Raw genomic sequence first — 16,937 nt, 5'->3', positions numbered from 1 at the left:
GTTTTCTTTGAGTCAGCAGGAGCTTTCATACAGTGGAGATAAGAGATTAAATGAGATTAGGCTTGTGAAAGCAGTTGACACAGAACGTGGCACATGGAAAGTGCTCATTAAACGTCAGTTCTGTCTAAAAATCTGAAAACAGACTCTTGTTGCCTCTGAGGATCAGAAAAGCTCGTCCTGTTCAGCCCTGCTAAGTGGAGGGCTGGCTGTAAAATCTGGGCAGCCCTGCTTCCTGGCACTGACCACGCTGGGCAAACATGTCTCTGTCCAGGGATTATGGAGATTCTTATTGTACAGGCACTAGAACTGGACAGAATGCAGAGTAAGCCACAGGGCAGCCACGTTTCTCCTTGGGCACAGAGAAAGGCAGTAGGAAATCCCAGCTCAGAAGGAGGGGGAGTAAGGCAGAAGCACAGAGAGGAGAGGATTCTGTCAATTCTGCCTCCCAAGTATGGATCTTTTTCTTTTAAAACAGATTTGTTGAAATATAATAATTCATATACTATACCATTCACCCACTTAAAGTGCACAATAAGGAGGGAGGGAGGAAGGGACAGAAAATCATTGGATTGGACAAAGAGGAATGAAGGGAAGGGAGGGAGCACAGGAATAGGAAAGATGGAAGAATGAATCAGATATTGCTTTCCTATGTTCATATGTGCATACACCACCAGTGAAACTCCATATCGTGTACAGCCGCAAGAATGGGAAGTTATAATCCGTGTATGTATAATATGTTAAAACACACTCTACTGCCATGTATGACTAAAAAGAACAACTAAAAAATAAAGTGCACAAAAGTCAACACAAAATGGATTAAAATCTTAAGTGTAAAACCTGAAACAATAAAAAAAAAAAACTTAGAAGGCCAGGCACAGTGGCACATGTCTATGATTCCAGCAGCTCAGAAGGCTGAGGCAGCAGGATCATGAGTTCAAAGCCAGCCTCAGCAAAAGTGAAGTGTTAAGCAACTCAATGAGACCCTGTCTATAAATTAAAAAAAAAAAAAAAATACAAAATAAGACTGGCCATGTGCCCCTGAGTTCAATCCCCAGAATGAAAAAAAAAAAAAAATCTTAGAAGAAAACAGGGGAAAAGTTTCTAACCATTGAATTTGCAATGACTTCTTGGATATGACACCACAAACACAGGTAACCACAGCAAAACTGAACAAGAGGGGTGCTATCAAACAAAAAGCTTCCACACGGCAAGGAAACAGCAGAGTGAAAAAGGCAACCTAAGGAATGAGAGATGACATTTTCAAAGCATATTTCCAATAGGGGGTTACCCTCCAAAATACATAAGATGACTCAACAGCAAAAAATCCAAATAACATGATTTAAAAACTGTGTAAAAGACCTGAATATATATTTCACCAAAGAAGACATACAAATGGCCAATAGGTATATGATGATATGCTCAGAATCACTAATCATCAGGAAATCGAATGTCAAAACAACAATGAGGGCCTGGGGATGTAGCTCAGCGATGGAGCACATGAGTCTCATGTGTGACACACTGGGTTCGATAAAGGAAGGAAGGAAGGAAGGAAAGAAGGAAGAAGGAAGGAAGGAAGGAAGGAAGAATGAAAGAAAGAAAATGTGTCCATCTACAACTAAATATATATATATATATATATATATATATATATATATATATATATATATCTTCAAAATTAAAAAAAAACAATGAGGTATTACCTCCACCTGTTAGAATGGCTGCTATTTTTTTAAAAAAGCAAAAGATAAGAAGTGTTGGAGAGGATGAGGAGAAAGGGAACCCCTGTACACTCAGTAGGAGTGCAAATTGGTATAACTCCTATGGCAAATAGCACGGAGTTTCCTCCAAAGTATTAAAAATAGAATTACCGTATGATCCATCAACCTTGTTATGGTTGTTATGGTTTGGATCTGGAATGTCTACCAAAGTATCATGTGTTCAAAGGTGGGGTTCTTAGGAAGGAATTGGATCATGAGGTTTCTGACCTCATCAGTGGATTACTTCATTGATGGCTAAATGGACCACCGGGAAGGGGGACCTAGTTTGAGGAGGTAGGTCTCTGAGGATCGTGCTGGAAGGTTTGTCTTCTCTCTTTCTGTCTTTTCTCTTTCTTCTTTCTCTTCTCTCTTTCTTTCTCTACCTCTCTCCCTGCTCTGTTCCTTTCCCAGCTGCCATGGGCCTGTCAGCTTTCCTACCTAATGCCCTTCTACCTAATGCATTATTCATAGCAGCCCAAAGGTGAAAAGCATCTCAGCTTCCTGCTCTTTTCCTTTCCAAGTCAAGTATCTCTAAGGTCAGGCCAAGCCCATGCAAGGGTGGACACTAAACAAGCTGGATGCCTTGTCCGCGGGTTCGCATAGGCACCCCTAGCGCATGCCCAGTGGACGCCTGTACTGCAGAGCATGGGAAGGGTCGAGGGCGGGGCTAGCTCCTCAGGCCACACGAAGGCTCACTTGTTGGCCAGCACCGACAGATGCACCACGGGTGGAAGTTCCCCTTATGGACGTTTCGCAGGAGCTCTGGCCTTGTCATCAATTTTCTGGCTAGGCTGAGTCACCCTCCCTTCAGTCTCTCCATTTTAACTCCTTGCCAGTTGGGCCCTCTTTGCGCCAATCACAAATGCTGCTAGAACTTGGGGAATATATTTAAACTTTAAGGTATGATAACTAAGACCTCTGTTCAGGAGAAAATATTTTGAAATAAGGAAGTATGGGAAAAACCACTCAGTTCCTAAGCTTTGAGACATTTTTTTACAGACATTCCGCAGGGGGATCGTTAATCAATTCATTTGTACCCTTTAGGTACAGTTGTCAACCCAGCTGTGATTCTAATGAACTATTTTTACCTCTGTGTTTCTCTATCTCCTTCACAGTCTATATGATAAAATATTTTGTAAAATTTTACCTTGCTGAAAATTATCCCAAACATCCTTTCTCTACGTGTGTTTTGTGAAACAGTTTTTTTAGTATGATAAGGTTTCTTGGGTGCAGAGCCTTAATGTTCTCATGTGCCCTGTGACTCTCTGAGAGGAACTATAAAACTGGACTTCTCAAACTTGAGCTATACTGGACTACTTGAACTATATATTTTACTTTCTATGTTATTTTTTTTTTTTAGTTTGAGTAGGATTTCTGCTCTGAGATTTACTCATTTGTTATATTCCCTTGACCTCCCAGTCTAATAAGCCTGTGGAAAAAAATGATATAATTAGCCTTGTGTGGCATGTTCTAGTGACCTTCTGCTAATGCCCAGGGATCAATGGTTTCTTTTGTAAGGATGGCCCCAGAATACCTTTTAATAATCTTCTCTAGAACTTACTGCGGTTAAGACCAAGCTCATTGATCTGCACCTTTCAAAATCTACCCTTTCCTTCCTTTCCCCTGATGTGACCCTCTCTCGTTTCTCAGGACTTGAGCCACACCACCTCTGAAGTTCAGCACCATGATAGTTATAGCACAAACAGCCCCAAAGACCTGGTGTTTTAAACGCAGTTAAAATGCTATCTTTGCCCTTAAGTTCTCTCCTAGGCATGTGTGCTCTGCCCTTTCCAGAGAACATACAAACTAAATCTGAGTAACTCAGGTTCATGGTCAAGGTGGATTCCTACTAATACTCCCTGAGACTTTCATGCTGCTCACAGGAGAAAGATACTCCATGGTGATAACAGGTCTAAGTATTGGTGAAACCTTTTCTCCCAAAGTGCTGTTCACCTTGAGAATTAAAGGAAGAGGATGCACTTACTAGGGACATGTCTGGTGGGGGTGGGGTGGGGGGTGGGGATGCAGGATGGAGAAGACTTTGGTGAATATTCAAGGAATGAAAACATGGCTAGGGGATAGAGATAAGGAGGAAAAGTTCTTGGAGGGTACAGAGGCCACAGCTTGACTTATGAGACATGGTAAAGAGCACAGAGCCATTGTGGGAGGGTCTGAGCAGGAAAACATCATCACCTTGAACTCTTTCTCCAAACAGTGGACACCCATTCTTTTGTCTTCTCTTGTCCTATATGTGGGTTTTGGAAGTTCTGCCCGCTCATTTTTAAAAATTGGTCCTTAGGGGGCTGGGGTTGAGGCTCAGTGGTTGAGCGCTTGCCTTGCATGAGTGAGGCACTGAGTTTGATCCTCAGCACCACATAAAAAAATAATATAAACATATTGTGTTCATCTACAACTAAAAAAAAAAAAAAAAGAAAAAGAAAAAAAGATGATCCTTTGCATTTTCTCTAAACACCTCAGATGGCCCCATGTATGACTCCACTTTGAAGGGGCTTTTGCAGCTCTTCAGTATCTTTAACTCTGTGAATTCATTTTTGTATATGCCCTTTAACATTCTCAGTTGTTAGTGTATGGTAAAGCCTTCAGAGGGTGGATCTGGGTTCTGAAGGTGAGTAAGATGCAGATGGAGGAAGAGAAAAATATTGGTAGAAAAGACAAATTCCCCAAACATCCAAAGCTTTGGAGGCTGTACAAGAGACACCAGGGTCCCCTTCTTCAGCAGCTTATGAGCAAACATGGTGAACGAGAGCAGGAATTTGCAGGTAGCCTGTGCCCTGGCTCTCATATAGCTGGCTGTGAGATCCTGGCCAAGTTAATATACTACTTGTATCATGGCCTATGAAATGTAGAGGATCAGCCACTGATCTCTACCCCCAAAACTCCTCCATCGCCCCTCATCTGCTCTATCTGCTTTTGCATATGTTTCCACGTAACAGCTTTGTCTCCTAGGGCTTTTTTCCATCCAAGCCACCACCTTCTGCCTTAAACCATTTGCAATTCAGAAGCTGGACAGGAGATACAGCATCTGGGAGCAACTTTCTTTGGGTGGGAAAGGGGGTGAAAATGTGTGATTCTGTTTCATTTCCTCAACCATCTTTTAATACAGCTCCGTCTTCTGGCATCCATCAGCAGAAGGATCTGGTAGGTGATTACAGGACTGTAATCTTGCAGAACCAAGGGTCGGCCTTTCCCTGCAGCCAAATGAGTGATTTGTATTTGGTTCAGTTAAACCCAGAGAGAAGTTAGATTAGCACAGACATTTGCTTGGAAAAGGAGGATATTGCACATGGGAGTGACTTTCTTGAGGAAATACATTTCCAGAAAGACACGTAAGTGCTTTTATTCATAGGCAAACGTTTTACTCAATGGTCCGTCATCGCCTATTTGGAAAGCTTGTGGTGAGCGATGCAAGAGGGAAGAACATATGTGGATGAAAGCAAAAATAGTTCCCCAAACTAGTCACAGCAGGAGAGAGTTAGCAGGATGCAAGATAATTAGTTCAGTTTGGGGACAACCATCAATGGAAGTGCCTTTTCTTTGGGGGCTCTTTTCTTGTTAAAGAACAGGACTCGCAAGATACAGAACATCTTCCTTAGAAATAGAGCAGATGCAAGCTCTGGCAGCCCAGACCCTGGAGTTAACAAAGATCCAGAAAACCCCCTCCCCCCGACACTGTCCCCATCTGAAAACCAGAAGCGCCAAGTCCCATCCATCAGGAAGGAAGAAGCATATATGGGAGTAGGCACTCCTCTGCTTACTGTCAGATCCCATGAAGCAGACCCTGCAGCCTCCTTAGGAGGAAAAAAAATCATGTAACTGGGAACCAAGCAGTCTTCAGTAGGACAGCACTTCAGTTCTGCTCCTGTGGCCCACTAAAGTACTTGCTTGCAATGCCCGGTATCTGCGAGGGAGTCCAGGGGAATCATGGTGAAGTCTGCAGAAAGGCCAAAGAGGAGGAAAGGAACTGAAGGCTTCACCTCTTTCCTTTTGAGGCAGCCCTTTATGGAAATCTCTTGGGTGGATTAGTTGGTCCAGCAGGGATGTGTATAAGGACAGCTTTTTGTGGGAAAGAGGATGACTGGCTGGTGAACTGGTCTCCACAGAGGGAAAGGACTGGGTCTGGAATAGAGTGTGTTTCAGGTTTGGACCTCCAACCTCCCTGGCATAGCCTTTGGGAATGACTTCTGGGCCACCTAGCTATCCAAGTTGGGATGCTACTACGGTGGGGAAAAGACTTGGAGTGTCATGGTAGAGGAGGTCATTGTTCACTGCCCTATGCCACACCAATGGGGAGGGACCGGATCATAGTGCTCCCAGATTTGTGGAATTGCCTGGTTCATTGACCCCAGTGGACTAAATAAATAAATAAATAAATAAATTCCTGATGTTCTTCAGAGAATTGGGATGGGTTGGAAGGCCCTGGGGGTGGGGGTAATGTTATACTTCCTGCTGATAATGGCATCTGGGGATTTGAGCAATGAATTGGAAAAATATAAGATGTGGCTCACTTGAACTCCAAACAGGTGAAGCAAATTATACTGGTCCTATTTGAGGGGGTTCCTGGGAGGTTAAGGAAGCTAATATTTTTCAGTCCCTTTCTTTGCATGGGGCTTTCAGACTCCAGAGGTTGCCTAGCAATGGGGCCACATGGCATTTGCCATGTGAAATTTTGAGGGTAAGAGATTTTTATACTATTTTTCTTAGAACCTCTAGGATTGTGAATCCCAAATAGAGGGCCCCACCAAACCTGAAGTTTGGCACTATTCCCATGAACTGGCAGACAAGGGAGAAAATCAGGACCATTTTGGGGATCTGGTAATATCAAAACAGGGACTGGAGGAGGGAAGGGCTGCTTTTGGCACCTGCCTCAGCCCAAGTGCTGGGGATCCAAAAGTCATCCTTAGTTAATGCATTTAAAGAATGGATGTTTTAAGAAACTTGTAAATATGTTATTATTAGACCAAAGGAAGGTCTATCAGTTTCCAAGGCTGGTGAGAGACTAAGGAAAAAAGTGAGCAGAGTGGCCACTGGAAACACAGGATGGCCCCATGGACGTGGTTCAGTGAGCCCACTGAGGAAGCAGGGGCTGTGGGATTCAACTGCAGATGCATCCTGGGTGCCACTGGCCAGAGGACCCCATGTAGGACTTCTGTAGAATCTGAGGGAGCCAGAACCACATGCTGGTTACAGGGAGTGTCATCTCCAGGCAGAATGAGTCCATGGCCTCTGTCCTACCACTTCACTCAAAGAACATGTCCTGAACTGCTGATGTGGGTCAGGAGTGGGGACAGGCCCCTTAAAGAGGCTGCAGTCTAGCTGAGAAGAGGGAGGCGAGCAACAGAACGAGGAAGGAGCAGGTCCCCATGCCTCAGGGGTGAAGGGGGAATCACAGAGTGTGTCTGAGCTGACACTGGGTGAGTGGAGTGTGCCAGGCAGGATGGCAAGCGAGGCGAATGTGCTGAGAGCCTGAGGTGTGGTGTGCTAGGTGGGCCGTGGGGCAGGTCTTAGAGTGCTAAGTATAAGAATAGTGAGGAATACAGGGGTCAGAGGAGGCGATACTGGAACATGTGTGAGTCCCACCATGGTGATCCTGGATATGCCAGGGTGTGGGCTTTATCTTGGATTCCTCTCCCATTGAGTTATCAAATTTCCCTGATTTCCTGTAAAATCTTGTTTGTCCCCTGCTCTCCATCCTGAGGCTGCCCTCTTTAAGTCCTCACCAGCTCCCACCTAGCTTACCATGATCACCTCCACTGTGGTTCTCTGCTTCAAAAGAGGAGTTTCTGTGCCAGCCATGATAACTGTGCGTGTTTAATGAGCACTTACAACAGGCTGGACACGGTTCTGTATGTTCTTAAAAGAATGCATTCAGGGCTGGGGTTGTGGTACAGCACTTGCCTGGGCCCTGGGTTGGATCCTCAGCACCAACAAACAAACAAAAAACAATGCATTTATTTTGTCTTTTTAACAACCCCATGGGGTAGGTGTTATTACTTCCATATTATGGAGGAGGAAACTGAAGCACAGAGATGAAATAACTTGCCCAAAGTCAAGTTATTGTTAGGGGTGGAGGCAGGATCTGAATCTGGAAGGTCTGGTGCTTGAGCCAGAATTCTTTCACTGTTGCCTCTCAGGTAGAGGGATTAAGACTTGCATTCTGGCATTAGAGTTCTCAAGTCTCTTTTTTTCTCCATCTGTAAATGGGGGCAACACTAGCAGCACACAGTGGCACACCTCTGTAATCCTAATAACTCAGGAGGCTGAGGAAGGAGGATCACAAGTTTGAGGCCAGCTTCAGCAACTAAGTGAGACCCTAAACAACTTAGAGAGATCCTAGGAGGTAGGCCACATCAATGAGGAGAAATAAATCAGATGATCCAGGGAATTGCCAGGCACTTGTCTAGCTCATAGTTCACCTAAGTGTTCACTTTTAATATTAAGTATTTTGCCAAAAAGTGCAAAAGCATCACTTGCCAGTCACATTAGCAATTCAACAATATATTAAATGTAAAGAATTTATTTGGGAAACCTAAACATTCCTTTTCTCTCTCTCCCAACCCAAGCAGCAGGACATTAAAGAATTTTTCTAAACAATATAGAACTAACAGTTTGCAACATTTTCCTCAAAAATCAAGGGCTGGAGCCAGGTGTGGTGGCACACACCTGTAATCCCAGGGGCTCAGGAGGATTGTGAGTTCAAAGCCAGCCTCAGCCAAAGCGAGGCGCTAAGCAACTTAGTGAGACCCTGAATCTAAATAAAACACACAAAAAAGGGCTGAGATGTGGGTCAGTGGTTGACCCCCTGAGTTCAATCCCCAGTAGTCACCCCCCAAAAAAACATCAAGGGCTAGAATAGGACAAATGGGAAAAGCCAAGGCAGTGATATAGCCATGATATGCATTTTTGACCTTGTCCTTGGGCCAACTCTATGATACCCATTTGGGGTGAGATTTCATGAAGCTGGCCAGCTGTGAAGCAGAGTACAAGAAGTTGTGTTTGCATCACTGTCATAAAATTAAAAGGCAATTCTGCCATTCACAGCAATGTTGTCTGAAAAAAATGATGAGTTCATTTACACACTAACAAATTTTGAAGCAGCCATTGCTCCAGAACTCTGACTCTTGCCATTTCTTTTTATTACTTTAACTTACAAACCAAATATGAGGCTGACCTATCCATTTTCTGTTGAACTTATCTCTTCTTTCTGCTGAAATTTGTCAGACTTAACAAAAACAGAAATTTCTGGCAGGGACACAGTACTGAGGAAGGGACCTGTGGCTGAGATGATCTGGGTGGTCAAAACATGCCCATCCATCCTGACACCTTTGAGAACCAGAGGGGTTGTTCCTCCCTTTCCTGCCCTGTGTGGGTCTGGCTGTTCCTACGCTCAAGCTGAGGCTGGCATTTTAGGAATCAAATATGATCCAAAGAAAATGACAGGAAGACACAAAGGGTGAGTGTGTGAGTGAATAGGTGTCTGTGAGATTATATATTGCTGTGGTGGATGTGTGCGTGTGATTTTAAGCATTGTGTTCCCATGCCCATTCTGCACCCTGCTCTACCGTCAGCCTACCCCCTGACCACACCAAGGAAAACCCAAGCCTAGTGACTTGGATAGGGGCCCTGGTAGAGTCAGGCTGTTGTAACAACAGCTTGGGAACTCTGAGCCCTGCATGTTTTTTCAGCTTTCACCCATCATTTTGAGCAGGATTCAAGGGGGAAAGTGCTGAACACCAGCACAGAAAACCCAGGCATCGGCCCCTGTGGTCTGAGGATTCCGGCAGCAGGAATTCACGTGGCCACCAGTGGCTCCCCACCCCTCAGTGTGGTCAAGGGCTGATGCCGCCACCTAAGCCAGAAGCTGACCCACGGCTGGAATGAAAACTTTAGAACAACTCTGTGGCTTTTCTTTACTGCTTGGGCAGCAATAAATCTGTTTCCAGTCAGCAAGCAGAATCCTGCCTGATAAGGAAGACAGGAAGACAATTTCAAAAAAAGTTTTACAGAAAATTCTCCTCCTAGGAAATTCAAATTGCAGGTAGGGGTAGCTAAGCAAGAGTACTGGGGGTGGGTTGGGGGTAGTAAGACAGCAGATCACCAGGCTGATGAGTATGGGAACGTCACTGTCACCTACAGTCCCATCCCCCTTTGTAAAGTGGCATTTCAAAGTATTTGACCAGTGAGTCATCAGAGAAATGCTATTTTTCATTTTAGAAAAACACTGTATCTCAGCAGGACATTTTGCTGTTATCTGTTCTCCCTAGAAATATGGTAGTTGGGGGGAAGGGCATTAGAAATTAAAGCCATATGCATCCCATATTAAGAAAAAAATAACCCACCCAGGCCATTACATTATTGCTGACCATAGGAATTCAGTATTTATAATTTACATTCTTTCCCATACTTGCTGTTTTTCAGAAGCGAAGAGCAGAGCTTTATGGCCTCTCCAGATTGTAAATCACATTCCTGAGGGCAGAGGGAGCTGCTACAGGGGAGAGGAATTACCTTCCGACAGTTTGCAGAACACATCAAAACCCCAGGAAAAGAACCCACACAGAGAGGGCAGGACCCCACTTCCAGGGCTGGCACCTTGGCTCATTTTAGGCCAAAGACACAAAGGGACGTCAAGGCCTGAGCTTATCCACTCATGAAACTTGAGAGACACTGAAGGCTGACATGGGTCATTTCTTCCACTGAGTGTGCAACCAGTCAATCACATCTGGAGCCAACATCTGGAGAGTGGCTTTGCAGGGTGGCCATCTCTAATGAAGTGAGCCCCTGAGATCTGAGTCTCCTTGAAAGTAGGAGAAAGTATACGATGCCCATAAGGATCCAACTGCTTACCACCCACTTGCCAGCTGCTGAGGCTGGCCAGGAGCAGGTTGGTGGGGCTGTGTTCTGGTAATGGGGAGTAGGACATGTGCCTGAGTGGAAGTCAAGAATCCTGGAGGAAGAATCTCAAGACCTGGGTTGATCTGATGCCTCCCTCCTGGGTCAGTGCTCTGGAGGCAGGTTCTCAACCTAAGCTTCAAGTCCCAAGGGTAAGAACACCATCAAATTCACAGGATTCAAAAAGAACATACACATGGGCAAGGATCTAGGACAACCTTCCCCGTGGAAGGAGATGGCACTTGAGCACCTGGCTCACTAGTGAAGCAAGCTTTGGGCTATGGTGGCTGATAGGAAGATTGGGGGCAAGAAGAGGGCTCTGAGAGCCCCCACCGGCAGGAGGGGGTTTGAGGACTCCAGTCCTCTGAAAATCTTCAACTAGCAAACTCATCCCTCACTCCTGGCCTGGGCATCATCCCCTCGAAGGGAAGATGGGGGATCCAGAATATTGTGAGAGCTGGAGATCTTTCATAAGCCCTTCCCAGGTTGAACCCATGAAATACCTCATCAGCCCAGGAGTATGCACCTTGGTCAGACAGAGGAGGAAGAGCCCAAACAGCCCTGGGTTAAGGCAGAGGAACTAGTTAGGTTTTTCATGAAGATTTCCCAGTATGGGGCGTTCTGTAACCCTACCTGCAACTGGACCCTACAATTAAGGCTATTGTGTGGACATTCCAGACACAAAAATGCAATGTTTTGATTCTTTGGTCTCAATTCTTTTGATTCTTTTAAAGCTAGACAAACCTCATTTCCCGTGGTTTGTAAGGCCCCAAGAGTCACCTTTACTCAGCATCCAGAAAGGGGAGCACATCCTGCACTAGAATACTGGTGTCTGACTGCTGGGAATGAAGGTCAGGCGGCTGAGTGGGCCTCCCTGCTATTGCAAGATACCACTGATGGACAGCATGCTAGCCCCTGCAGCTCGATGTCTTCAGAACCTTCCAGCACCAAAGAAACAACAGTAATTAACATCAAGACACAAGAAGTACAAGCATGAGCTCAGAGCAATCAGAGGCTAGGTGGCTGGTTCACTCCGCTGTGAAAGCCAAGCCCCTGGGGAAATGCTGTCTTCTGAATGATGTTATTGTCCTGAGCTTTGTGAGAGAGAAATGGATTCACCCACATCCTTCTCTTTACTCTAAGAGGACAAATAATACTGGGGGCTTAAGAGTTCCTTTCACCAGGACTGTGACAGAAGCTTGCCTGTCTTTGGCCAGCCAGGTGTGCTGAAAATAGAAACTGGTTTTTAGCCAGAATACTAGAGTACCACAGCATCGCCAGGTGAAGATCAAGTTTAGCCACGGGAGGCCTCAAAAGAGGGACCTCGACCTGTTGAAAACTTTCGAACAGTGTTAGATGATAGCAACAAATATCATCTCAGAGGATGGGGGCAGCTTCAAAATTCCACCCAAGTTGCAAGAAAGGGTATATCAGGGTAAACAAAGTCATCAATGAAATTTCTGAAGTGGATTAAAGGTATTTTAGTGAATATCAGAGACAGATTTTTATGATTCAGCATACCCATACCCAAAATAAATCATATCCAACTACTTCTCCTCCTTTTGTAGGCAATATTCCTTTAAACTCACAGAAGATAGCAAAATGCATCAAATTCCCATATTGCATACTTTGCCTGTGTTCATCCTATCATAGATTTAGAATAAAATGTGGGGGTAAATGTTTCAAAGTCTAAGAATTATGCATTAGCAATAAGACTATAGCCCACTGGTTTGAGCCCTTTCAATACTGACCCTTGCAAAGAACCAAATCTCAAATAAAGCCCTGCAAATGTGCATGACATACAGATAGAGGTGTTCCCTTAAGTAATGGAATGTGGATAAACAGGGTTCTGGCCCACCATCCATCCTGAGGCCCATCATACAAATGGGAAATATATTGAACACTGCAAGTCACCCTGGGAGATTGCTAGTTATCATAACAATAAGAATGATATAAACATCATCCACCTGGTAAATACCGTGGTAGGTCCAGAATGTCCTAGCAGCCGTTGAGCATGATCCAAAGAGCATGGAAGTTGTCCCCTCAACACACACATCCCATGTTTAAAGGGCTCACTTGAGTCTGGCTTCTAATGGTTACATTTTTGTCTTTTCCATCTTGTTAAGCCTTCCCTTTTGTGTCCAACATACCTCCTTTCTGGTGACCCTGTGAGGGCCAAAACGCTCCAGGAGTCCAATTCTAAAGGGCGAGTCTTGACAAAAACAGTTATCATTCTGGGATGCTACAAAGAGAGTGGTTTCTGCTGGAAGATCAGTAGGGCTGAATCTAATGTATTTTGTCACAGGTTTTCTTTCCCCTGGGTGAGATTGGGCTCATGAGCTTACTCTAGAAGGAGTCCTGGGAAATCAGCCTGGCATTTACAGGAGGCCTCGTATTGTGAGTGCTTAATGGGGCAATGGAACATCCATGAGAGCAGTTCAGGCAAGTCTTCTACAAATGGTGCAGAGAGACAGAAGGAAAGCAGGGAGAGGCTTTTGGAAAGACCAAGAATGACAAAGGGGGAATGCATCTAACACTCAATATAATGTGACTTACCAAGAAAAGTACATAAAACATTCTTCGTGCTTTCTGCCCTAAACAAAGGTGTCTTTAAAGACAGCAATTTGCACATAGGGAACATCAGGTCATTTACAATCGATCATTTCTGGCTATGAAGTTAAGGCTTTGAGACATGGTTCTCTTTCCATCAATGTGAGATCCATTTCCATAGAGCTGGGTGGAAAAGTAGGCCAAGCCCAGCAGTATGGTTTGGAGGAAGAATGGCAGCCATAGTATTTAGCCAGCCACAGCAAGTACTGGATTTGCAACCAGTCAAGAGCTTTTACTGAAAGGTAAAAAAGAAAGTTTGAACTGAGAGAGAGAGAGAGAGAGAGAGAGAGAGAGAGAGAGAGAGAGAAAGTATAAGGAAGAGTATCTGAGGCCTTCCCTGCAGAAAATCCAGACTTTTCTCCTTGCATATGCCAAGTCACATTCACCTCATGCTCCACAGATTCCTCCTCCATGCCAGCTCTGGAGAGGGACACATGCCTCTCAGTGGAACTGGACTATCAGAGGAGTGCTACAGGCCAGGCCCAGATCTCCTGGAAAATTGAACCTAAAAATCCTTGGTGATGAGCCACAGGCACAAGGAAGGAGGGAGACACACACTAGGTGCACAAGCCTTCTGAGCTCTGAAAAGCAAAATGTAGACAGGGAAATAAAACAAGCTCTCTTATTTGCAAATCAATGTTTACAAAATTGTGCCTATGTTAAAAAAAAAAAAAAAAAAAAGACCTTTTGATGGGTTACAAGAGTGCAGGCAGGCTGTTGATGTGGCTCAATGACAGAGCACTTGCCTAGCATGTGAAAAGCCCTGGGTTCCATCTCTACAACTGAAAAAGAAAAATGCAGGCAGGTTATGTATCTCTTCCCCTCTCTTCAATGCTTCCATGGGCAGGCTGCGGATGCTGCTCAGACAGCGTGGGAAAGCTCAGAGCTGTGGCCACTCCAGCAGGTTCCCTTACTCATCATGTGGGCCAGAGGCTGCTGATGTTCCTCTCCATGTCACGTGTGGCTGTGGGAGCAAGTCTGTGGGTGACTCTGAACCAAGTAGTCGCCCAGAGCATAGGATGTGACCCTGGCTTTGCATGATTCATTTAACCCCTTCACCTTGAAATTCTTTTGCAGACAAAGAAAAACACAACACTCTGGTGGTTGAAAGATTTCCTTAAAGGGAGAAAAGATATTGAAGCCCTTGTGCTCTGTGAAATGAGGAAAAGATTGCTTTCAGCGAGTTTATATCTGTAAGCTAATCAACTGGGTACAGGCCACTTATTAGAGGGGAAAAAAAATCCAACTCAGTAACCATGACCATAGTGAAAAACAATGACTGTGCTGTCCATTCCCTAAGGATCACTTGGGAAGGGTAAGAAATAGGACATGTATATCTATAAGCCCTTTAAAGTATACACTTTTTGTCCTTTCTTCTCACCATATAAAACACACACACACACACACAACACACACACACTCACACACACACACACGATCCTAAAGTCAGCTGAAAAATACAGAGATTGCTTACAAATGATGAAAATACGAATAAGATGCAAAGAAATGAGCATTTTGCAGAGACAGACCTTTGAGGGGCTTTAATGTGAACTGTTTTATTTCAAACAGGGAACCATCAGAGGTGGTGAACTATGAGGAGAATGTTCTAGAGCATGGCACAGATGAAAGGTAATACTCACCAGCACCTCACTTGGGACTAAAAGACAATGTGGGCAACACACGGTGGAAGGAAACCAAGCACATGTAAAAGGCACCTGGGGGTTGGAGCTGCGGCGTTCACTGCCCCTCTAGCAGGGTCGCTGTTGTGTGCTGTGGATAAGTCTGGACAAAGGACATTTGGAATGGAACAAAAAAGGTTCTGATCTTTACCCAGGTTCCCACTCAGGCAGCTGACCCCTCCTCAGCTTGTAGCTCACCCATCATGTGGCTGATGGTCTTATAAAGGGGGCTGAGGTTGCTAAACAGGAACACAAAACCCTCCCCCAATTTCAGTTTCAGCAGTGGATTCTGAAGGCTTTTAAGCATCCTAACTTGAAAACAACAACAACAATAACAACAATAAAATAAAAGATGGAGAAGTGACTGAACTTAAACAAATCAATCAAATGGAAAGGCAAATTCATGAAAATAAAAATTGGTGACCACTCCATTAACAGTTCAGTTAAAACCATGTCTGAACCAAGATGTTCATGCTGCATCCACAAAACACACCAGCTCTTCAGAGCTGCTCTCGACTGTGGCAAATAGCTACTTTTTCCTTCCAACACACTGTACTGCTACTGGTGACCGCATGCCAAGTGATGAAGTTAGGAGAGACCCCAAGTTGGCAAAGGATCCAGGCAATGGTCTGCCTGGTGTGGCAAGGTCTATGGGAAACAAGACTTACACTCTCACATGATGACCCCCCACCCCAAGTTCCCTCTCCTCTTCCTGTTTGCTCTGTACATTTTGATCTCCTAACGGGGAGGTCCAAATGAGGGAGGTCCAAAGGAGTTCCGTTTCCCTCTCAGTTCTAGGCACTCTCTGAAGCATCTTTGATTAAACAGGGTCTTTCATTTCTTCCCAACTCCGTTGGTGACTTTTGACTTGGAATGCCGGTTCCTTCTCCTGGAAGAATGGCTTTCGCTGTTGCCTGAATGCTTGGGTGGGCTGTCTTCAGAACCTGGCCAAAGGAATCGGAATACACTGTCACCTTGGGCTGTGGAGCTGCCAGGGCTTACTCCCGTGATTTATAGCTCTGCCTTTCAAGTCCGCCCTGGACCACCAGCTAAGAACAGGCTCTTTCCTGATACTCGCTCTCCCTCTAGTGGCCTCAATTTATAAACTAAAGCCAGGCACTGAGACTGGGCACTGAATGAGTTCAGCTGGTGCTTCAGGTGTGTCAGGAAACAACCCCACAAAATCAGGATGGTTCCTGAGGAATTTTACACCTGTAAGGTAGATTGTGTGATGGGGACCATAAGTGAGACTACAAATGAAATCAAAGCACAAATGAGGGACAATTAAAACTTAAACCATATGGGTATTCGTTAAAATGGCTAAAGCCTTGCAAAAGGACAGATTTACCTGAGTTTCTATATCCTGAGGGGCTACATTCCAAGGTCTCCAAATGCTAAATTGCAAGGATTTGTGATAATATAAAATGAAAGGTTTGGTTTATTTATTTATTTATTTATTTGGACACAGGATCTTATTACATTGGCAATAGGCTGGCCTTGAAGTTGTGATCCTCCTGCCTCAACCTTCCCAGTAGCTGGGATTACAGGTGTACACCATCACACCTGGCTAAATTAAAGCTGATATCAAGATTGACACCTTTATGAGCCAGGTCCCTGCTGCCCATGATGTACAGCCCTGGAATCACAATCATATTGGCTGGTTCTGTCTTCTGATGGCATCTGCAGCCAACCCCTGACCTAGCAGTCAAGCCAAAGGGTTCTCTGTCCCTGGGTTCCTGGGTTTGGAATCCAACCTTGTGGGAAATCTCTAAGATAGTCATTTAAAAAAAAAAATGTTCTGAGTTCTGTCTTTAAAGTATCATTGGTCTTAGTCTAAAAGATTATTTTCCCATTCTGAAGACTTTGACTGTTTCATTTTTCTATTTTTTACTATTCCATGTAATAAATATATTTATCACTGCTCAGTTCTTCCAATGAAGACCAGAAGTCCCCAGGATTATCTGAAGGGGGATGGCTTCTCAAA

The 16,937-nt window shown here is 44.6% G+C and overlaps 1 protein-coding gene across 1 annotated transcript in view; it reads right to left on the bottom strand.

The window, feature by feature from the left end:
* Positions 1–14,804: 14,804 nt before the first annotated feature.
* The window catches only part of Ptdss1 (phosphatidylserine synthase 1), a 60,446-nt gene continuing 58,313 nt past the window's right edge, over positions 14,805–16,937 (bottom strand). The window contains exon 13 of the mRNA XM_076835662.2: positions 14,805–15,897. Within this exon, the coding sequence (XP_076691777.1) occupies positions 15,788–15,897 (110 nt within the window). The 3' untranslated portion in view covers positions 14,805–15,787. The remainder of the gene's footprint in view (positions 15,898–16,937) is intronic.

This window comes from Callospermophilus lateralis, chromosome 16, assembly GCF_048772815.1.
Source record: "Callospermophilus lateralis isolate mCalLat2 chromosome 16, mCalLat2.hap1, whole genome shotgun sequence".
Lineage (NCBI taxonomy): Eukaryota > Metazoa > Chordata > Mammalia > Rodentia > Sciuridae > Callospermophilus > Callospermophilus lateralis.
The sequence above is the reverse complement of the archived record's forward strand: the minus strand, read 5'-3'. Positions and strand labels throughout refer to the sequence as shown.